This window comes from Salmo salar, chromosome 25, assembly GCF_965601325.2.
Source record: "Salmo salar chromosome 25, fSalSal1, whole genome shotgun sequence".
NCBI classification, from domain to species: domain Eukaryota; kingdom Metazoa; phylum Chordata; class Actinopteri; order Salmoniformes; family Salmonidae; genus Salmo; species Salmo salar.
The window spans coordinates 49265100-49288438 of record NC_138315.1 but is presented as its reverse complement, the minus strand read 5'-3'; the positions used below and the strand labels follow the sequence as shown (position 1 = coordinate 49288438).

The 23339-nt window shown below is 40.9% G+C and overlaps 1 protein-coding gene across 1 annotated transcript in view; it reads right to left on the bottom strand.

Annotated features, from left to right (window-relative positions):
* The window catches only part of LOC106586887 (interferon-induced GTP-binding protein MxB-like), a 36652-nt gene extending 14223 nt beyond the window's left edge, over positions 1-22429 (bottom strand). The window contains exons 1-10 of the mRNA XM_082969244.1: positions 22345-22429; positions 9456-9490; positions 8676-8857; positions 7978-8112; positions 6029-6240; positions 5291-5506; positions 4605-4737; positions 4266-4424; positions 1289-1365; positions 747-941 (exon numbers count right to left, since the gene is read on the bottom strand). Of these exons, the coding sequence (XP_082825370.1) occupies positions 747-941; positions 1289-1365; positions 4266-4424; positions 4605-4737; positions 5291-5506; positions 6029-6240; positions 7978-8112; positions 8676-8857; positions 9456-9478 (1332 nt within the window). The 5' untranslated portion in view covers positions 9479-9490; positions 22345-22429. The remainder of the gene's footprint in view (positions 1-746; positions 942-1288; positions 1366-4265; positions 4425-4604; positions 4738-5290; positions 5507-6028; positions 6241-7977; positions 8113-8675; positions 8858-9455; positions 9491-22344) is intronic.
* Positions 22430-23339: the final 910 nt, after the last annotated feature.

Sequence of the window (23339 nt, the reverse complement as noted above, 5' to 3'; positions counted from 1 at the left end):
GGCGAGGGGTCCTGCTAGTGGAACGTCTGTCCATAACAGGTTTTAATGGATAAATATTTCGATTTTCTCTGAAAAACAAGGACATTTCTAAGTGACCCAACCCTTTTGAACTGCAGTGTATATAGAGAGTTGGAAAACATTTAGAACGGACCCCATGTTAGCCCTTGGAGCATTCCATTTATCCAGTCATGACAAGTATGTAGATTCTACTTCAAGACTTTCAGTTACACAGCATTGTTTAAAAAAATGTAAATGCCATGAACTGCTATTGGTCAATATTGTCAACATGGCTGACATATGGACATTGTTGATTATACTGTGTAATGTAAATGCATCATAATTCTATTTTTGATTATACCATTGCATAGTTGAATACTCGTTACTGATTGGCTTGAAGGGCATTCTAGAGCATGCATTATTTCCCTATAATGCATGGTACATCAGCACGGTACTGCATTGTTAATGGAGCTAGCACATAAGCATTTTGCTACACCTTTTATACCAGCTGTGAACTGTGTATGGATGAATACAATATGTCTCTGGGGTGGAGTACCAGGCTAGATGTAGTCCATACATACACGTTGAGATCTCCAAAAATTTGTGGAAGGCCCTGATGAGAAAGTGTGAGTTTGTTGATAAGCACACTACATAACATGCCAGTTTTATGTTAGCTGTAGGTTTAGTTAATTAGATTTAATATCTGGAACACTCTATACATACAGCATAGTAGATCTGTTGCATTTTACCTCATAGTATGCCTTGAGCAGCTCAGGGTACTTGCTCCTGGTGTCGTGAACTGAGCCTTCTGCTGTTCCCTCCATTCGACTATGTTTGTTGAAGATTTCATCTTGTGTGTAGACCTGCATCTCCATCTCAAACTGCTCCACGATCCTCTCCTTCACTATGGTTGACTGCTTTTCCTGGATTGTTTCATTTTTTCTCTGAGTTTAAACAAAGATTAAGATTCCATGAGGACATAAAGAATCTTGGATGCAGGGAGGCAGTAAAATACTCTTACTGTTTCAGATAAAAGTTCAGTTCGATATGCTCTAAATATCTTGTGGTGTTTTATTTTGAACATTTCAAGCTACGATCCTACAATGGACAACTTGTAAATTGTAATTCTTAATAAAAATATATTGTGATTTTTAAGTGCTACTTTGCCTCATGTATTCCTGCCTTCTTGCTAGTGCCACTAACTAAGATTTCCATTTCAGCCTAAAATCACAGAATAGAGAATTGTATGATTATCATGTCAGAGCACTTAACAGTTTACAATCGTCATTACCATTGAGACCCGATGAAGATAAGGATAATTCTTAAAGCTCTCTCTGGACAAATGATCAAATTGCTTCTGTACCATGTCTGAAAAACAAAAACAAATGTATTTTGTGAAGAGATATTCCACAAAATGTTATTATTTAAAGGAATAGTACATCCAAATTACAAGTCAATAGTCCCAATATTAATATTTCATGTCCAAGTAATCATTGAGTAACTTCATTGAGCTACACAATCAATTTGAGATTCATTTGGATATGAAGAGGAAAAAATGAAAACAGGTAAATTAAACCAATGCGTGGATTGATGTCACCTTGTCCATAGACTGCTTACAGGGTAAGGAAACCAATGTCATTTTGTAATTTGAGTGAAATGTTCCTTCATGTCCTATTTAGTCAATTAAAGTTCAAATGTCACTTGTGCAAGTTCAATGAAATGACGTTCTTGCAAACTGTAAACCCAACCATGAAGAATTAAAAATAACAGAAGATAGAACAAAAACACTAGAGAAATAAGAACGCGAGAAAGTAAGTTATATACATGGACAGTTCCAGGGTCAGTAGCTATATACAGGGACAGTTACAGGGTCAGTAGCTATATACATGGACAGTTCCAGGGTCAGTAGCTATATAGAGGGTCAGTTCCAGGGTCAGTAGCTATATACATGGACAGTTCCAGGGTCAGTAGCTATATAGAGGGTCAGTTCCAGGGTCAGTAGCTATATACATGGACAGTTCCAGGGTCAGTAGCTATATAGAGGGTCAGTTCCAGGGTCAGTAGCTACTGTTTGTTTCAGGGTCAGTAGCAATGTAGACAGGGTCAGTAGCTATATACATGGACAGTTCCAGGGTCAGTAGCTATATACATGGACAGTTCCAGGGTCAGTAGCTATATACATGGACAGTTCCAGGGTCAGTAGCTATATACATGGACAGTTCCAGGGTCAGTAGCTATATACATGGACAGTTCCAGGGTCAGTAGCTAGATACAGGGACAGTTCCAGGGTCAGTAGCTAGATACAGGAACAGTTCCAGGGTCAGTAGCTATATACAGGGGCAGTTCCAGGGTCAGTAAGCTAAATACAGGGTCAGTTCCAGGGTCAGTAGCTACTGTTTGTTCCAGGGTCAGTAGCAATTAATAGGGTCAGTAGCTATATACAGGGACAGTTCCAGGGTCAGTAGTTATATACAGGGACAGTTCCAGGGACAGTAGCTATATACAGGGACAGTTCCAGGGACAGTAGCTATATACAGGGACAGTTCCAGGGTCAGTAGCTATATACATGAACAGTTCCAGGGTCAGTTCCAGTACCATATGTACTATGTGGAGGGATACTGAAGTGGTATGGTTAGATACTGTATGTATAGGGGTAAGTTGACTAGGTATCAGGATATATGATAAACAGAGTAGCATCTCAGTATATGATGATTGCGTGTGCTTGTGTGTTTAGAGTCAGTATACGTGTGTAGATGTTGTGTGGTTGACCAAATTGAGTGAGTGCGTGTGCGTGTGTGCGTGTGTTGGAGTGACAGTGAGTGTGTGTAGAGTTCTGACAGTGTGCATAGAGACAGTGCAAAGATACAAATGAATAAAGGGGTCAACTTAGATAACAAAATGGTTACCTGACTATCTAGTTAGTAGTCTCATGGATTGGGGATAGAAGCTGTTCTGGAGCCTGTTCAGGAGCTGTTTGTCATGCTGATAAGATAATTATCTAATAAAGGTAAATGAATCAATGAACCATTATGAATTATAAGTCATGTAGTATGCTTAATGAATAATCAATGTAATGATCAATTAGTCCCAGAAAGTCCAGGAACCACTGGAGAGGGAGAGAAATGTGTGTGTGTGTGTAATTGGTGTAGAGAGCAGGGGACAGATGATCAAGGGAGTTAAAACTTCAAGGGGTTCCTAACCTTGAGGGAAAGGAACAGGCTGACCTGGATGGTGATAAACAGTCAAAGGGGAGATGCAGTTCACCAACAGTTTGTGTGTAAATGCGTGTGCGTAAGTAAAGAAGAAACTATATAATGACTGTTTTGTTATCTTGACCTCAGAACGTTCTCTGAATAAAGCTGAATGAACCTTTTGCAGAAAGCTGAGTCCTTGCCTAATTATTTAACCCATTGTCTTACAAACCTTGGGAATTAGTCAAGGCTTATTGATTATTGATTGTTATCATTAAGATATAAAATTATTTTAACACATGCAGAAGCAGAAAGAACAATCTATGGTTTGGGTGTCTGGGGTCTAACAGTTTTCCGGGCCTTCCTTTCACACCGCCTGATATAGATGTCCTGGATGGCACAGTGCTCTGCCCCAGCGATGTACTGGGCTGTCCGATCCACCCTCTGTAAATCCATACGATTGAGGGTGGTGATTTTGCCATACCAAGCAGTGATGCAGCTAGTCAAGAGGCTCTCAATGGTGCAGCTGTAGAACTTTGAGGATTTGAGGGCCCATGCCAAAGCTTTTCAACCTCCTGAGGGGGAAAAGACGCTGTCTCGCCTTCTTCACGACTGTGCGCACGTGTGTGGACATTAGCGATTTGGACACCGAGGAACTTAATGCTCTAGACCCGCTCCACTTCAGCCCTGACAATGTGGATTGGGGTGTGATTCACAAATACCTGCTTTCTTGGGGGCTTACTGCTTAGTATAATAGGCATGTTTGTTTTGTCATTACTACCATACAGACCCATACATAATGTTCAATAAAGGGGCTTTTGGAAAATTACATCGAACCTAGGGCTGTAACATGTACGCTAATAAATCTGGAAGCAAGTACAGGGAGTAAGTTTAATAAATAAACAAATTAAACAAAACAAGAGACACGAGTAGAATACAGACATGAAACACAGAACAGAAACAATAAGGTGTGTAACGATGGTGGCAGGTGTGCGTAATAATGATTAAACTGGCAACAACAAGCACCAGAGAGTGGGAGAGAAGGAGTAGATGTCACAAGGGCTTTTGGTCACTTACCTCTGATTGTCTGTAGTGTCATCATAGCTGGTCTCTTAAGTTCAGCCACTAGTTTCTGAACAACACGTTGAAATACCCTGTAGTTACTGAATCCTGGCAGCTCACTTCCCCTGTGCTTCTGATCATATTCATCCACCACTTGTTGCACTACTTCATGGTCTAAATTCAGGAAAACAATGTTAATCATTTATTGGAGATTATAATCACTGTTGTATGACATAACTATTAGTAGTATAATAATTATATCAGTAAATATTAGGAATGATTAGAGACATATATTCATTGGTCAGACATGGTATTATGATGAGCAATACCTGGGCTATTCAAAATTGTACCTACAATGTGATTTGGCATTTTCCAAACATTTCATCCACTCTGTAAATTCCTTTCGCATGAGCTCAAACAGATTTTCTTCAACGATCATATCTCCATTGGACAGTTGGGTAATCTGATCATTGAAATCTGTTATGACCTGAAGGAAACATTATAAAACATACCTGTTTAATATTTAGTCCTTTTAGATTACTGTTTAATGAAATTGCTCCACAAGACCCATCCATCCTTATGTTCTCTACAGATATTAAACAAGAACTATCTTACAGTGGCTTGTCCAAGTGTTTTTGTAAAATCAGATGTCAAGGCAAAGTATTGTTTAACCTAGTGACAAAGCTAATCAGCTGGAAATTAAGGAAAGGGAGTGGAGAAAGTGGGATTGTTAAGTGGGAGTGTGGAGAAAATGTTAATGCTATTTAATTTATCTTTCTGGACAGTATGTCAACTCTTAAACATGTGTGGCAAATTTGACCAATCCAAATGGCAGCGATTGTGCAACAGAGCTGATGCCTTTACATCAGGTACCATTGCCCAAGTTCTCTATAGGACATTATCCTGACAATTTACTGAACCATGACTATAACACACCTGGACTACTGTGCAACAGTATGGCTTCCAACCCCACAGACATTTGTATTGAAATTTTGTACAGAAGAAGTTTACGAAGCTGAAAGATAGAAAGATGTGCTCACCTGAATGAGGTACTTCCTCTTCTCTTCAGGTTCCAGGGGAGGCCTGTCCTCTATTTGACTCAATAAATGCTTTACCTCCACCAGCCGCTCCTTTATCGTCGCTGACATCTGGGGCAAGGATTTCTGACCAGGAGCAAACATACACGTTAATAGGTACCAGACCACATGTTTTCCAGTGTGCACTGGGTGTAGGGAGAACAGATAACCATAGGGTATCTGGTTGGACTAACTTTGATGTGTTTGACCAGGGCATTGCTGAGCTTGGTGGCTAGGCACTTGGTAGATGCCTTCTCCTCACGCAAGAGGGATCTATACATTGAAAGGGAGAGAAATAACAAACTAAGGGCACAAGGCGAGACCCAGATGCAGACACTGGAGGCAGAAGGTTTGAGTCTTGATATTTATTAATCAATCCAAAAAGGGGTAGGCAAGAGAATGGTCGTGGAAAGGCAAAAGGTCAAACCAGTTCAGAGTCCATGAGGAACAGAGTGGCAGGCAGGGGTCAGGTGTAACGGTCAGGCAGGCGGGTACAGCGTCCAGAAAACATGCAAGGTTCAAAAACCGGGAGGACTGGCAAAAGAAAATAGAAGCAGGAGTACGTGAAAACACACAGGTTGACTTGAAAAACATTCAACCATCATAGCTACCTTGCTAGCAATTATGGTAAAAAGTATTTACACCTGGCTAAAACAATTCATCATTAGTGAATTATAAGATGAGAAACAAGTGTCATGAGATAACCAAGCACTGTACTGGACAAAGTACAAAAGCTATACACAATAACGTTAGACTTACTTGGGCTCCGATGTCATCTGGTTGTCCTTTCACAGCCACCCTGGCAATCCCTGGTAAGTCAATCAGACTGAGGTCACACACCATGGAGGATGTGATCTTTAGAGTGATCAGGTGTTCACATATCCCCAATCCCTCTCCTGCTAACTCGTTCTGAGCTGTTAAATCAATGGGAAAATATTGATGAAATAACAGATGTGTCTATTATTTGTTTGTTTGTCTGTCTTATACCCCGACAGAACTCTTCTTATTATAATATATATTCTGTAGTTGTTTATGGTAAATACCATACAAACTTTTCCACATTAAATTTGAATAGATATGTCAATGTCAGTAGCAGTATGTGCCGTTTAAGATCTGTTTGTTTGTTTATTATTTGTTTGTTTGTCTGTCTTATACCCTGACAGAACTCTTCTATTTATAATATATTATGTATTCTGTAGTTGTCTGTGGTAAATACCATGCAAACTTTTCCACAATAAATTATAATAGATTTGTCAATGGTGGTCAGGTACCGTTTAAGATAAGGGAGAACAACATATTTTTTATGAGCATGGCTTATTTCTATTACAGCGTATAGGATGACTGTCATTCATATTCCATTCACCCAGCTCAATGTTACATCGATAGGTTTAGGCTACTACGTGATTCTGGAATTTCCCCTATACCCATGTCATGACTGTCCTGATCAGGTCAGGTTACAGGAGACCACAACCCTACAGATTATCTCTCAACCCCCAACAGAGGAGGAGAGATCTAGGGGTCTGAAGATGTGGGGGTTTTATGATGACCTGTTTTATGAACTCAAGCCGGAACACCTGGCCTACACTCCCCATCGAATCGTGGTATTTACGCTGTTTCATTCCTACGCTGTGAGCTCTGAGCTACAGAGCTGTTTGTCCTCGGGTACGTTTTTTATCCGTCCGTGAAAATACTGCCCCCTAGCCATAACAGGTTAACACATTTTCCAAAGAAGGGCCAGATGTATACAAAATGGTGTCGTCTGCGTAGAGGTGGATCAGAGAATCACCAGCAGCAAGAGCGACATCATTGATATATATAGAAAAAAAGATTTGACCTGAGAATTTAACCCTGTGGCACCCCCATAGAGAGTGCCAGAGGTCCGGACAACAGGCCCTCCGATTTGACACACTGAACTCTATCTGAGAAGTAGTTGGCGAACCATGCGAGGCAGTCATTTGAGAAACCAAGGCTATTGAGTCTGCCGATAAGAATGCGGTCATTGACAGTGTCGAAAGCCTAGGCCAGGTTGATGAAGACGGCTGCACAGTACTGTCTTTTATCGATGGCGGTTATGATATCGTTTAGGACCTTGAGCGTGGCTGAGGTGCACCCATGACCAGCTCGGAACCCAGATTGCATAGTGGAGAAGGTACGGTGGGATTCGAAATGGTCGGTGATCTGATTGTTAACTTGGTTGCTGCAGGGGGTGCAGAGCTATTGGCCGTGGTAGGGGTAGCCAGGTGGAAAGCATGGCCAGCTGTAGAAAATTGCTCTGGAAAAATGCTTATTGAAAAATGCATATTGAAATTATTGATTATCGTGTATATATATCTATATATATACCCAGTGGAAGATGTTAACTAGCTGTCCTCCGGCTACACAATGGTGCTACCTTACAGATTGCTGTTGAGGCTACTGTAGACCTTCATTGTAAAGTAGTGTGTTTTAATCAATTATTTGGTCATGTGAATATATTTAGTTTAGTTTTATTTAGAAAATATAACTTTATAAATATTTCGTTATTTAAATGTTTCTGAATTTCACTGAGGAGGATGGTCCTCCCCTTCCTCCTCTGAGGAGCCTCCACAGGTTAATGTACAGTGTAGAATAATATGTCTGTGTGTTTGTGTCTGTGTTCGTTCCCATCTGACCTTGTTCAACGTGGTTCACGACTTCTGAAGGTTCGTCAAAATCAAAGACTTTCTCTCCGTATGAGATGACAGCCTCCCATTTCACTGTCCTGTCATTACAGAGTTGAAGTAGCAGTGGGCACCTGGTGACAATACCTGGAAACAAGGAAGTACCAATGACAGATCATTATACTGTATTACAGAACAATCAATACAATACAATATGACAGTAGAGTCAACAACGGACCGGGACATGAATTTCATGATAAATATTTAACTTCTGCAGGCTACAGACAACAATGTAGCTCTAATGTTCTGAAAGCATGTCAGACATGTCTGACTAAATGTTGAGAAAACTCATGTCCAGTCAACTTGCAACGAACATTTTCTGAAAAGGTTGGCTGCGGTTATCAAATTAATTTGAAGGTTCTAAACATTTCAGTAATGTCCGTGTCTCTGTGGTCCTATTGTACTGTCTGTTTCCTGACCTCATCTATGGACAAGGACAGTGTGAATTCCTGCTTCAGGGTTGTTTACCTAGCCACTGGCATTAATCGCCAACTTCAGCATTTTCAAACCAAAAACTTGTCAATGCCCAAATCATGTTTAAGTTACACAACCACTTTCGGAGACTGGGTGATTTGGTCATTACATTTAAAATGCTAATATTGATTTCATATAGTTTGTTTGTGTGTTCAGAAAACATTACAGAATCTCACCAGTCCCTCTGGGCAGCGCCACCCCAGAAAGGGTCTCAAGCACAGAGCTCTTTCCTGAACTCTGGTCTCCCACTACAGCAATGGTTGGCAGTGGCAGCTCCTTATCTATCCCTATGGATCTCATGTTGTCTACTAAGTCTATGAAGGGCCGGACCTTCTCCGCCAGCTGGTCTTGGAACATGCTGATGGAATGTCAGGGGAAAAAACAATGCCATTATGAATGGTTAATTTGTTGATAGACATGCATGGCTAAATGTATTATTTGACACAGTTTTTATAGTTAGTAGCTTAATTAATATCATTTGAACTACATGGGATGAGAAAATGTATTCCCCAAAAATGTTAATACTACACCATGTGTAACAAAATGTCACACTATTTACTGCATAAATAATCCATACTATATAAATAAACACCACTGCATAAATAATCACCACTGCATAAATAATAACCACTGTATCAATAATCACCACTGTATCAATAATCACCACTGTATCAATAGTCACCACTGTATAAATAATGCACCACTGTATCAATGAGTCAGCCACTGTATCAATAGTCACCACTGTATCAATAGTCACCAGATGAATGAAATAGTCACCACTGTATAAATAGTCACCACTGTATAAATAGTCACCACTGTATCAATAATCACCATCACCATACAATTCTGAATATTAGGATCATAGTATTGTGGTACAGCGTAGTACAGAGTAGTACTGCAAGTGTGCAATAACAAGTGGAAAATAGAGGCCTTTTACTGAAGTAATGCTGTCCCACCTCGGTCCATCGTCATAAGACATGTCTCTCTTCCGCTGAAATAAAAGAGAATGAAAGCTAAACCATTTAGATGAAAATACAGAATAACAGCAATGCATCTGTATTTTGAACTGAAGTTATTATAATCTAAATCATAACATAACATAAATATAACATAAGAGGAGATACAGTCTCACATGCCCAGTTTGTAATCTTACAATTTGCCAACTGTAATACACTGGGTATACCAAACATTAAGAACAACTTCCTAATGTTGAGTTACTAGATGAGAATCTTGTAAAAATGAAAGAGTAGGGCAGTAACTGAATAAGTAAAATCCTTTTATGATTTTAAACATTACACTAGACTCCAGTATTTATGCTGCAGTAGTTTATGTGTCGGGGGGCTAGGGTCAGTCTGTTACATCTGGAGTATTTCTCTTGTCTTATCCGGTGTTCTGTGTGAATTTAAGTATGCTCTCTCTAATTCTCTCTTTCTCTCTTTCTTTCTTTCTCTCTCTCGGAGGACCTGAGCCCTAGGACCATGCCTCAGGACTGCCTGGCATGATGACTCCTTGCTGTCCCCAGTCCACCTGGCCGTGCTGCTGCTCCAGTTTCAACTGTTCTGACCTGTTCACTGGACGTGCTACCTGTCCCAGACCTGCTGTTTTCAACTCTCTAGAGACAGCAGGAGCGGTAGAGATCCTCTCAAAGATCGGCTATGAAAAAAGCCAACTGACACTTACTCTTGAGTTGCTGACTTGTTGCACCCTCGACAACTACTATGATTATTATTATTTGACCATGCTGGTCACTTATGAACATTTGAACATCTTGGCCATGTTCTGTTATAATCTCCACCCGGCACAGCCAGAAGAGGACTGGCCACCCCTCATAGCCTGGTTCCTCTCTAGGTTTCTTCCTCGGTTTTGGCCTTTCTAGGGAGTTTTTTCTGGCCAACTTGCTTCTACACCTGCATTGCTTGCTGTTTGGGGTTTTAGGCTGGGTTTTTGTACAGCACTTTGAGATATCAGCTGATGTAAGAAGGGCTATATAAATACATTTGATTTGATTTGATTTGACTATTAGATTAGAATGTATTTATTCCCTTGGTCAATGTCTATTGGAGCATAACTTGGTACACTATATATACACAAAGGTTTGTGGACACCCATTCAAATGAGTAGATTTGGCTATTTCAGCCCCACCCGTTGCTGACAGGTGTATAAAATCAAGCACACAGCCATGCAATCGCGATAGACAGACATTGGCAGAAGAATGGCTTTACTGAAGATCTCAGTGACTTCCAACGTGGCACGGTCATAGGATGCCACCTTTCCAACATGTAAGTTCTTAAAATTTCAACTCTGGTCAACTGTAAATGGTTTGCTTAGAAAATGATTGAATTACCTACAATACTGTTTAAATAGACCTACTGTGCTGTTTTTACCTTGAGAATTGTCCATTGTTATATGTTAGTATTTTTTGCTGATTCAGGATTGTTTTATGAGACTTAGTCATAAGTCCGGGCGTACAGATAAGAGCCGTTTAGGTGCGTCCTCAGTATGTGACATCCTGTTTTAACAATCTACAGGAACGTAGATGGGTGGAAACATGCAGGAAGGAACAGATAATGGTGGCAACGTCAGCTATCTTAATCTGCACAGACAAGCTAAATCAGCTTTTACACACCATGTTCCATCCCTGTTTCCACCCATCTGCTAAACTGCCACGTAGACAAAATAGGTTGTACTTTTTCTATAAGAGGAGAGAGACAACTCTGTTCGTTGGGCTTTCCTGACGATGCACCGTTGAGTGGTTGTTATTGATTGCTTTGTTTGTGCATATCTTATAGTAAAGTTGTTTTAAAGAATACAGTCTCTCTCCTTCTGGTTAGAATTACCACGACAGTTGGCGACGAGGATGGGATGCTAACTGCTTGCTGATCGCTCCTGGGAGACAGAGGTTAAACTGTGTGCAGGGGCTCCGTTAGACGTGGCTCAGGTTAGCCCACACTCTGACTAAAACGGAGCAGAGAGGGACACGCCTCGGACCTTCCGGTAGTGTCAGTGAGTTGATACGTCATTCTGGTCAGACAAAATAAATTACCACGACAGTGGAAGCAACAAAAGCTCAGCCCGCGAAAAGGTTGCATCGACTGGAGTGGTGTAAAGCTTTCCGTCATCAGACACTGGAGCAGTGCTCTCTGGAGTGATGAATCACACTTTACCATCTGGCAGTCCGACGTACGAATCTGGGTTTGGCAGATGCCTGGAAAACACTACCGGCCCTAATGCATAGTGCCAAGTGTAAAGTTTGGTGGAGGAGGAATAATGGTCTGGGGCTGTTTTTTCATAGTTTGGGCTAGGACACTTCGCTCCAGTGAAGGGAAATCTTAACGTTACAGCGTACAGCATACATTCTAGATGATTCTGGGTTTCCAACTTTGTGTCCCTTTCCTGTTTCAGCATGACAATGCCCCGTGCACAAAGCGAGGTCCATACAGAAATGGTTTGTTGATATCGGTGTGGAAGAACTTGATTGGGCTACACAGAACCCTGACCTCAACCCCATCGAACACTTTTGGGATGAATTGGATTGCCGACTGCGAGCCAGGCCTACTTGAACTAACATCAGTGCCCGACCTCACTAATGCTTTTGTGACTGAATGGAAGAAAGTCGCCGCAGCAATGTTCCCAACAACTAGTGGAAAGTCATCCCAGACGAGTGGAGGCTGTTACAGCAGCAAAGAGGGGACAAACTTCGTGTTAATGCCCAAGATTTTGGAATGAGATGTTTGACGAGGAGGTGTCAATACACTTTTGCTCATGTACTGTAGTTATTTAACTACCATAAAAATACTGTTATCACTAGATGCACCCTCATAGTTCTCTCCTCAAATAAAAGCCTAACGTCCTAATCATTACATCATCATTCAACTAAAATCATCAAACTTAATTTACACTGAACGCTTTACAAAAGTAAATTGTGCATCTATTTATCTCAAACCCACAGCAGATTTGCTTTGCTTTCATAAGATTGTTGACCACATTAGCCTGCTTTTCATTCACATCTGACAGAAGATCGCTTTGTGAAATGGAAGTTATGGAACTCCCTCGCGTGCTACTGTTATGGAAAAAAGTCCACAATGAAACTGAAATTAAATGTGGAGAATGATACAATAGAAACTTTTGAAATGTTGACATTTTTGCAAATTGATTGTGTAATACCCTTGTTAAAACCAAGTTTAGAGTTTATTTGTTATAATTAATTGGTATTAGATTTAAAAGGGGATCTAATTACAATGTTGTTAATGCATTTATTTTGAATAACTATTTATTTAATGTACAAGTGACTAAGTTGGTTTAATTTAAAGTTTAAGTTTTGACCAATAGGGTAGCTAGTTAAGCTATAATTCCTAAAACAGGGAATTTTTACTAGGATTAAATGTCAGGAATTGTGAAAAACAGTTTAAATGTATTTTGCTAAGGCATATGTAAACTTTCGACTTCAACTGTACCTCCACGATGAGACGGTAGCTTCAGTCCCTACTAAGTCTTTCTTAACAAAATAATAACTCTTATAAAATCAAATCAGTATTTCCATTCAAAACTAGGTAGGTATGGGTTTTGTTCTATTTTTATTGACTTCTTTAATAATTTTTCTTCACCAACACTGATAACGTCTCTCCATCTTTCTTCAACTTCTCTCCCTCTTTTTTCAACGTCTCTTTCCCAGGCCTCCTGTTAACCAGGTCAACTCTCCCATCATACAATGAAGCCAATGGTGACTTTAAAACAGTTACAGAGTTTAATGGCGGTGATAAGAGAAAACTGATCATGGATAAACAGCATTGTAGTTACTCCACAATACTAACCTAATTGACAAAGTCACCATTGACCTCATTGTAAAATCTCTGAACAGTTTCCTTCCTCTCCGGCAACTAAGTTAGGAAGGACACCTGTATCTTTGTAGTCACTGGGTGTATTGATACACCATCCAAAGTGTAATTAATAACTTCACCATGATCACAGGGATATTCTATGGTTCCGTTTATCATTTTTACCCATCTACTAATAGTTGCCCTTCCTGCGAGGCATTGGAAAACCTCCCTGGTCATTTTGGTTGAATCTGTGTTAGAATTTCACTGCTCCGGAGGGACCTTGCAGATAATTGTATTGTTGGAGTACAGAGATCGTGTAGTCATTAAAAAACACTATTATCGCAACTTATTATGTGACTAGTTAAACTCATTTTTACTCTTGAAGTTATTTAGGCTTGACATAACAAAGGGGTTGAATACTTGACTCAAAAAATGTAAGCTTTTCATTTTTTATTAACTTGTAAGAAAATGTTTAAAAAATAATTCCACTGACAGTGCAGGCCAGTGACAAAAAAGCTACATTGTAACGGCTGTCTTCTGTAGAAATGGACCAAGGCGCAGCAGGTATGTGAATACTCATCTTTAATTAAAATAAAGGAGTAGAGCATCCACTTAACAATTCAAACAATATATATGACAGGAACAGTTTTGCAGGCACACAACACGCAGTGCAAAAACAACTACCCACAAAACCAAGTGACAAACATACTCCTACATATATGACTCCCAATCAGGAACAACGATCCCCAGCTGTTCCTGATCAGGAGTCACAAGACCAACACAGAACAATCACACACACAAGACTGCCACGTCCTGACCCCAAAACTACAACAACAGCTCCATCTGCTGGTCAGGACGTGACATACATTTGATATAATATTACTTTCGTGCTCTAGATTGCATGGTAGAATTAACTTGACAATGGAAACTGAAGTACTATTACTTTTAGCTCTATATCTGAAGCAGGGTAACAATTAACACTGTGCACACAGACACACTTCAAACTGCAAGACAGCTCATTTATATATCACCTTGACCTTCAACCTCAAGAGTGATACTGATTGGCTGTTATTAAACACAAGGGAGTTATGGACTATCATTAAAGGTGTATAGCTCCATATATTACACCCCCGCCCTCTTAGCTAGAGCTTCCAAATAAACATAACTTTTTAACAAAAATATAGCATTTTTAATACTGCTGAATAGCCAAAAGGTAGGTGGTGGTCTACTTTCACTTACAATACCAGGTTTTACCTCTGACTCACTCAAGTACATAGTCCTGTAGGCTCGCTGGTAGTTTAATAAACCTGGCTGCTCTGGTGCACTGACTGGTGTGAGACTCTATGACAGAGGGTTCTGGTGCACTGACTGGTGTGAGTCTCTATGACAGAGGGTTCTGGTGCTCTGTCATTTGTCATGTTCTGTTCATTTGTGTCTCTTTGTGTCACCTCTTCGACCTCCTGGTTCGAATCAAAGTCAGTGATTGTGACTACTTCATTGTCCCTGTACCTGGCTGTTCTGTCAGGTCTGAGATGCTTTTTGTGAGCTCCTGCGGTCCATGCTGGGCATTTTTGGGAGTCACTGGCTGAAGGGCTGCTTTACTTGTAGGTCGTTTGGAGTGTAGGATATATCCCATGAGTAGCTGAGCAGGAGAGTACTGCAGACCCATGACAGGTGTGTTTCTCAGGTTCAGGAGAGCTGTGTGAGAGTCAACACCTGTCTGTGCTGTCGACTTGAGCATGCTTTTCACTGACTGAATGGTCCTCTCAGCCATTCCATTTGACTGGGGAAACACTGGACTAGAATGATTGATTTTGAAACTCCACTCTTTTGAAAACTGGGCCATCTCAGCTCTTGCAAAGGCTACATGATCTGCATTCAGTTCAGCTGCAATACCATGTCTAGCAAACATAGCTTTGAACTTTGCTACAACAGAACCTGATGTCTTGTCCGACAGCCTCAGCGCCTCTGGATATTTGGAGTAGTAGTCCACTGTCAGAAGGAATGAGCGTCCTTGGAACTCAAAGATATCAACTGTGATTCTATTGTCATGGAGTGTCATGCCCTTTGTGTGGTAGGAGTGGTTCCTTTTGGTTGCTGGGTAGTTTTTCTTGACAGGAAGTGCACGATTCGACCATCATTTGGACATCATCAGTGAAGCCAATAAATGAGAGCTCTGGCATGCACTAAGGAGCGTTGAATGCCCTGATGAGCAATGTGGAGCCTCTTAAGTACCTCAGCTCCAAAGACTTTGGGAATGATAATACATTTCTTTACCATGAGTAGTCCATCTTCAATGTAAAGAGAGTCTCTGATGTGCCAGTGCGCTTTCAGTGGTGCACTTTTCTTCTTGTGTGGCCATCCATCTCTATGCAGGTTCCTCAGGAGTTGCATCTCACTGTATGCATATCTGACTGCTCTCAGCTGTTGCATAACAGCACCCTCCAGTGGCTGATGTGCCAGGCACGACTCCAACACCATCATTAGGTTTGCAGACGACACAACAGTGGTAGGCCTGATCACCAATAACGATGAGACAGACTATAGGGAGGAGGTCAGAGTCCTGGCTGGTTGGTCCCAGAAAAACAACCTATCCCTCAACGTAATCAACAGAAAGGAGATGATTGTGGACTACAGGACCAAGGAGGACGCCCCCATTCTCATTGACGGGGCTGTAGTGGAGCAGGTTGAGCGCTTCAAGTTCCTTGGTGTCCACATCACCAACAAACTAGAATGGTCCAAACACACCAAGACTGTTGTGATTCGGCGTACGTGACAAATAAACTTCAATTTTAGAGTTTTTTCTTTTACTGCATAAATGATTCCTCATCGCTTACGTCACACTCTTCATTTGTGGCAGTCTGGGGTACAGCCCTGGATAGCGTGTCTGCTATTAACATGTCTATGTGAATGTCAAATATGTCATATTTCTTTATTTGAAACATGATCCTTTGAAGACAGGCTTGGTGATTTTTATTATTACTTCATATCTCCTTTTATTTAACCAGGTAGGCCAGTTGAGATCAAGTTCTCATTTACAACTGCGACCTGGCCACGATAAAGCAAAGCAATGTGACAAAAACAACAACACGGGTCCTTAGGATCCACTGTCTGGCCTTGTTCAGGTACTTAGGATCCACTGTCTGGCATTGTTCAGGTCCTTGGGATAAACTGTATGGCCTTGTTCAGGTACTTGGGATAAACTGTCTGGCCTTGTTCAGGTCCTTATGATCCACTGAACGGCCTTGTTCAGGTCCTTAGGATCCACTGTCTTGCCTTGTTCAGGTCCTTAGGATAAACTGTCTGGCCTTGCTCAGGTCCTTAGGATCCACTGTCTGGCCTTGCTCAGGTCCTTAGGATCCACTGAACGGCCTTGCTCAGGTCCTTAGGATCCACTGAACGGCCTTGCTCAGGTCCTTAGGATCCACTGAACGGCCTTGTTCAGGTCCTTAGGATCCACTGTCTTGCCTTGTTCAGGTACTTAGGATCCACTGTCTTGCCTTGTTCAGGTCCTTAGGATCCACTGTATGGCCTTGTTCAGGTCCTTATGATCCACTGTATGGCCTTGTTCAGGTCCTTAGGATCCAATGTATGGGGTCCTTGGGACCCAGAAACACCCTAAGAGAGCAATTTTTATTTTATGTTATGACCAGGCTTCTCACCCACGCTGTTGGTTTTGTTACTTTGGTGACCACACCCCTCTGTTCTTGAATGTCCAATGTCTCGGTATGTAGACCGTCATTGTAAAATAAGAATGTGTTAATTAACTGACTTTCCTAGTTAAATAAAGGTTAAATAAAACTGTTCCGTGTTATTGCTAGCTGACATAGCTTTAGCCTGAGCTGATGTAACTTATTTTGCACGTCAAACATCTGTGGCCTTAGTTTGGGTTAAATCTGAAATGGAAAGTAGTTTCTCTCTTAGTCCACTATCTGACGCTTAGCACAATTTTGTCCCTTAGAATTAGATCCTCAATGTTTTTGAACTCAAAGCTATGTGCTCTCAGTCTCAGTTTGGTTATAAACTTGTCAATACCTGCCTGTTCATTGAACTTGTGTGCCCAAAACATATGTCTCTGGGACACAGTATTCCTGAGTTGTGAACAGTAGTTTTCAAAAGCTTGGCCAGTTTCTTGTTTTCCTGGTCGGCATATGTGATCTCCATCGTGGTGTATATCTCCAGCACGTCTTCGCCGATGCAGTGTAACAAAACTGCTATTCTCTGGCTTCTCATTTAGCCCAATGGCTAAGTAATACAAGGTCAGTCTTTGTTCCCATTTCTGCCAATATTCTGCGAGGTTTCCAGTAAACAACAATGGAGATGGTGGTGTAAATGACTGCATTGGTGGTAATCCCAGCTTGATAGCAAAAAATATCAAAGTATGTTGTTTCACTCATGTTAGCGTTAGTCTGCTAACTAGCCACTCATTTTAGTAGCCTGCTGGTGAAGTCCACGTTCTCACTTATGCAGCTAGCACTGGACATTTTTCCTCAAATTTTTGTTTAACCTTCTGCCACTTTTGACACCATGTTGTGCTCTAGATGGCACGGTAGAAATCACTTGACAGTGGAGACTGAAGTACTATTATTTTTAGCTCTATATCTGAAGCAGGGTAACGATTAACACTGTGCACGCAGACACACTTCAAACTGCAAGACAGCTCATTTACATATCCCCTTGTCTTTCTCCCTCAAGAGTAATACTGATTGGCTGTTAAACACAAGGGAATTAAGGACTACCATTAAAGGTGTAGAGCTCCATATATTACAATTACTACCTACATTTAATATAAATATATAAATGTATATAAAAAAGATTTGTGGTGGGTCCCCCACCCACCACAAATCGAGTTGATTTGGGCAATTGCTCGGACGATTCTGGTGCTAAAATGGCAGCTTTGGCTCAGTTCCTGCGCTGGTTAAAAGCACATTTAAACTAGGGGTGTGACAACATGGTTATACTCATAATCATATCCATAAATTGACAGGTGATAGTTTGATTGGATCGGATGAAAGTCATGATCGGTAAGTTGTATAATATGCCTAAATAGATGGTGGCAAAATACCTCCCTGCACATTCTCACTGCAAAAAAAGCTGCAGATTAGGAGCAATGCGCTGAGGGATGTGTGTGTCCTCAACTTGCAGCTGACAGCCAAATTTGCTCACTCAGTCAGAATACACATCAGTGTTTCATATTTTTTTTCCCTACCCTTGCCCCACTTGTTAGATATTAAGCACATTGATAGCTTGATAGCAAACGTCCTCGCCATGTGTTTTATCATAGTAGCAGGTAGCAGGAACCTAAATGATCTGACCGAAAACATGCGAGGAAAACTTATCGGGTGAAATTATGAAGCCAGTGGATGGAGATATACAGCTTCACTCTATCTAATCAGAGCAGTGGGAACAACATACAGCCCGCCCTTCTCTTTACAGATGTCACGCCCTGACCTTAGAGAAGTTTTATTTCTCTATTTGGTTAGGTCAGGGAGTGATGTGGGGTGGGAATTCTATGTTGTTCATTTCTTTGTTTTTGGCCGAGTATGGTTCCTAATCAGAGGTAGCTGTCTATCGTTGTCTCTGATTGGGAATCATACTTATGATCGGGAGTTTGAAGACAGTGAACGTGACAACAGAGTTATTTAGACAAGGTAGAACCTCGCGCATGACTGACTGACATGAGAAAGATACGTGTTGGCACCTGAAAATTTGGGAGGGGATCACAGAAAATGACAAAAAAGACTCTGATCTTAATCGTATCCAGAAAATTGCCTATATCCATTACGATACTCGTTTTGATCGGCTACTCGGCACGCCCCTAATTTAAACAATCACCTGAGAGGAACTTTCTCTGAACAACACACGATGAACCGCTGAGTCTTACCTCTCCCAGAAGAGGCCCGAACGTTATATCTAACCCCAGTGTATGCACAAACTTTATTCATGTGAACTGAACCAAGAAACAAGAGAGCCTATACTTGAGCTCCGACGAGTGAAAAGCTTCTTTGATCAAAAGCTCCAAACGCCGGGACCATAGACCTTTTTCCTGGTCTACCACTCTGCCATCTCTCCCAACTGGACCAGACAACACAGCTAAAATTCATGTAAATATATGGTAGTGGAAGTAACTGAGTATTGTAAAACACAGTTAGTCTTAATTATATATCACAATGAATATTGCATTTTACCCATTTGTATGCGAACAGATAGCCTAGCCACTGGCGAACCATGGTGTAACCTTACTAATGTAGGCTGTCTTTAATAGCTCCTGTTTGCACGTATAAGAATTCCCCACTCTTCCAAAATCCAGTTAAAGTGTTGTCAAATCTGCAGATGAGTCCGTAAGTCTATTCAGTTGATCTGTAGTGTTTCCCATGCCAATGATTGTACTGCATTACATTTGTATCTTGTCTATTAAAACAACTGTCACTAGGGGAGAGCCGGGACGAAAGTAACAGGGCGAAAGTAACACGCCCGTTGTCTCATTACACAGAAGCTATTGAAATCCCACGGGGGGCAGGTACGAAAAAGAAAAAAAACATGTATGAAATGAAATGAAATGTATGCATTCACTACTGTAAGTCGCTCTGGATAAGAGTGTCTGCTAAATGACTAAAATGTAACAAAAAAAATGTAAAAAAATGTAATCAGCATGCTCCTCATGTGGCGTACGACAGAAAAGCAGAAATCAACCGAGTCTGACCATGTTTCTAATGTGTGGTATGACCTCCCTTGTCACGTCCTGACCAGTAAAGGGGGTTATTTGTTATTGTAGTTTGGTCAGGGTGTGGCAGGGGGTGTTTGTTTAGTGTCTTTCGTTTTTTGGGGGGGTAATGATCTATGTTAGTCTATTTCTATGTTTAGTCTAGTATGTCTATTTCTATGTTTGGTTAATTGGGTTGACCTTCAATTGGAAGCAGCTGCTCCTCGTTGCTTCTAATTGAAGGTCCTATTTAGTAGGGGTGTTTTTTCATGGGATTTGTGGGTAGTTGTTTCCTGTTTTGTGTTTGTTGCACCTGACAGGACTGTTTCCGTCGTTTGTTTGTTATTTTGTTAAGTGTTCACGGTTTCCTTCATTAAAGATGAGTATTCACATTCCCGCTGCATTTTGGTCTCATCAGTACGACGGGCGTGACATCCCTGCAGGAAACAGCCAAGTCTGACCATGTTCCCAATGTGGAGTACGACCTCCCTGCAGAAAACAGCCCAGTCTGACCATGTTTCTAATGTGGGGTATGATCTCCCTGCAGAAAACAGCCCAGTCTGACCATGTTTCTAATGTGGGGTATGATCTCCCTGCAGAAAACAGCCCAGTCTGACCATGTTTCTCAGAGTTATCAAAACAATTTGTTTTCAGTGATTTAAGAAAAAAAACAAAAAGGACCCAGAAATAGTTTTGGGTTGTAGAGTTGTTTAAAGTTCCAAACATATGTCATTTTCTAAATGTAACTATATGACAGCATAGATTTCAAGTATTATGTTACATAGTCTTGGGTGTTAGCCTTGGAGAGACGGGTAGGACAAAGGAGAGACGGGTAGGACAAAGCAACACAATGTAAACTGATGACCTGGAATAAAACATTGAAAGGTTAAAGCACAGTCTCATCTTGTTCATATTGCTTTTATAATGATAGCAAAATATCAACAAGTGACAATATTTTAAAATTATATACTGTATGACTTGTATAATTCATAAATTATCTTGAATAGCCAGGGGAGCAACTTTGTTTTATGTTTTTTTTATTCAGTTGGATAAACACGCCAAACAGCCTACCGACCGCTTGGAGGCGTCCGCATGGTCTTAAAGCAAACCCATGCCTAGTTTTGTATCACATTCCAATGATAAAACTGGGGGGGACAAAAATGCAATTTCAGAATGTGGGGGGGACATGTCCCCCCCATCCACAGTGAGAGTTGCGCCCTTGTCCGTTGCCAAAGACCCACAACACAGCCAACGCCCGAAATGTTGTTAATGGTTTTACGGAAGATGGGGTATTGATAGAGAAAAGTGGGGAAGACACACTTTAACTTGCATTGCCCGATCAATACCTATTATAGGGTTATAAAAGGGCAATGGGTTTCACTGAATTTCAGACAGACATAAAATGTTCTGCATCGTATCACTGTAATAACATCGTAATACGGCCACTATTATGCTGCGTTATATGGTATCAGGCTGTGGGTGTGTCATAAGATGTCATAAGGCTAGAAAATACAGCAATATCTTTGTCATAACACAATCATTACATATTTATGACAGCTTATGACATGCGTTATGAATCTTTACAACATGATTATGACATGTTCAAAGCTAGTGTTAGCCAAAATGTTGGTAAGCAATTTCCCCAATTATCAAATGTACAGCGTTGGACTATATGTCAGAGCTCACAATGTGCTGCAATTATTCTAAAGAACACACACTTGAAAACAGACCCGGCCTTCAACCTCTGAGCTCTCTTGTTCAGTAAATACATTTTCAGATTTAAAATACTGTGATTTTACTGTGATTTAAATACTAGCTAAAATACGTTAGCTGACATGGGCTAGTTGATCTGGACATTTCTGACAAGTCATAAATAGCTCTCTAAGGTCTGCGATGATCGACATGACAAGAGGAAAACTGGTGATGCACTCCCCAAATGCCCCCCCCCGCGCCCGCCGACCACGCACCCCACAGTTTGGAAACCACTGGAATAAATGTGGTCCATTATTTCTACAGTTTCAATTTGGTTTTAGTCCTTTCGATGTAGATTGAGGAAACCCTGCCTTAGATTATAACACCACCACTTCGAATGGAACTGTTCAGAGCTAACGATCTAATCCTGGGGTATTAAACTTTTTCAGCTAGAGACCCAAATTAGAAATTGACCGTCATCCCATCACCCAAATCAGAGGGAGTATTGTGCGACTATATATTTATTTTAATAATCTTGCGACTCAACTATCACACACTCAAGACCCACTTTTGATCCCGACCCATAGTTTGAAAGAAACCCTGATCTAGTCCATTAATTAAATGCACACTTACTTTGAAATCGGTGATGCCTTCGGACAAGTAGGTTGCGTGTTGAGGTTGCTTGTTGAGTCAGGGTAGCTTGAGTCTAACACCTTTTATAGAAGGTAAAATGAAAGTGAAACGGTGGTCCATTACCGGAAAGCATACCATTATACTCCATCTGTTACAAAGTGCCTAATCACATCTCAGATACAACCTCATTGGTTCTTAAGGGTCACATGATTTCCAAGAAAGTAAATTGAAACCAAGGTTGTTTCTCAAAGTGCATACTACCACAAAAAATTGATAAAAGCCCACTGTGGATGTAATAGACTTTACAATGGGGGATTACTTATACTGCACAGTATAAGGGGTATTGTGTCCCCATGAAATGGGCTATCTCCTCAGTGTTATTAACAGAACACAACTATGTAGAAATTACACAAATATTAGTTTTTTAGCTGCAGGACTTTGACCGTGCGAAATCAGCTCACTACACAGCCTATTGTGCATATTGAACATAGATTGGACTGTGCAGTCTAAACTAGAGATTGTGCACCCATGAAATGGGTATCAACCTACTCAGTGACACTCACAGAACTATGTACAGTTTACACACATATTAGTATCTTAGCTCTTATTGTGCCCCACCGTACACTTCACTTCCCTTCATTGAAAGGGGTTCTGTTGTTTCATCGCCCCCAAATGAAAAGCCCTGTACATATTGACCAACTACGGTTTGCACCCTATCATGCAGAATAGGTGGTTGGAGTTCATTGGTCCACAGTGCGGTGGTTGTGAGTATACTGGTAGCTAGACCATAGACTGATGCTTATGTATCTGGTTATGTATATTTGAAAGGTGTTGAAAAATACCCAGTTTGATAAACTAGTAGGCTAATTCCCAGCCAAGCAGATACATCTAGTAGAGTCATTTTGGTTGTGAAGTGCATTAGCAAAAAGCTTAGTTCTTTCTTTACAACAAAAAGCAATTGACCTCTCTATTACAGTGGCTTGCGAAAGTATTCA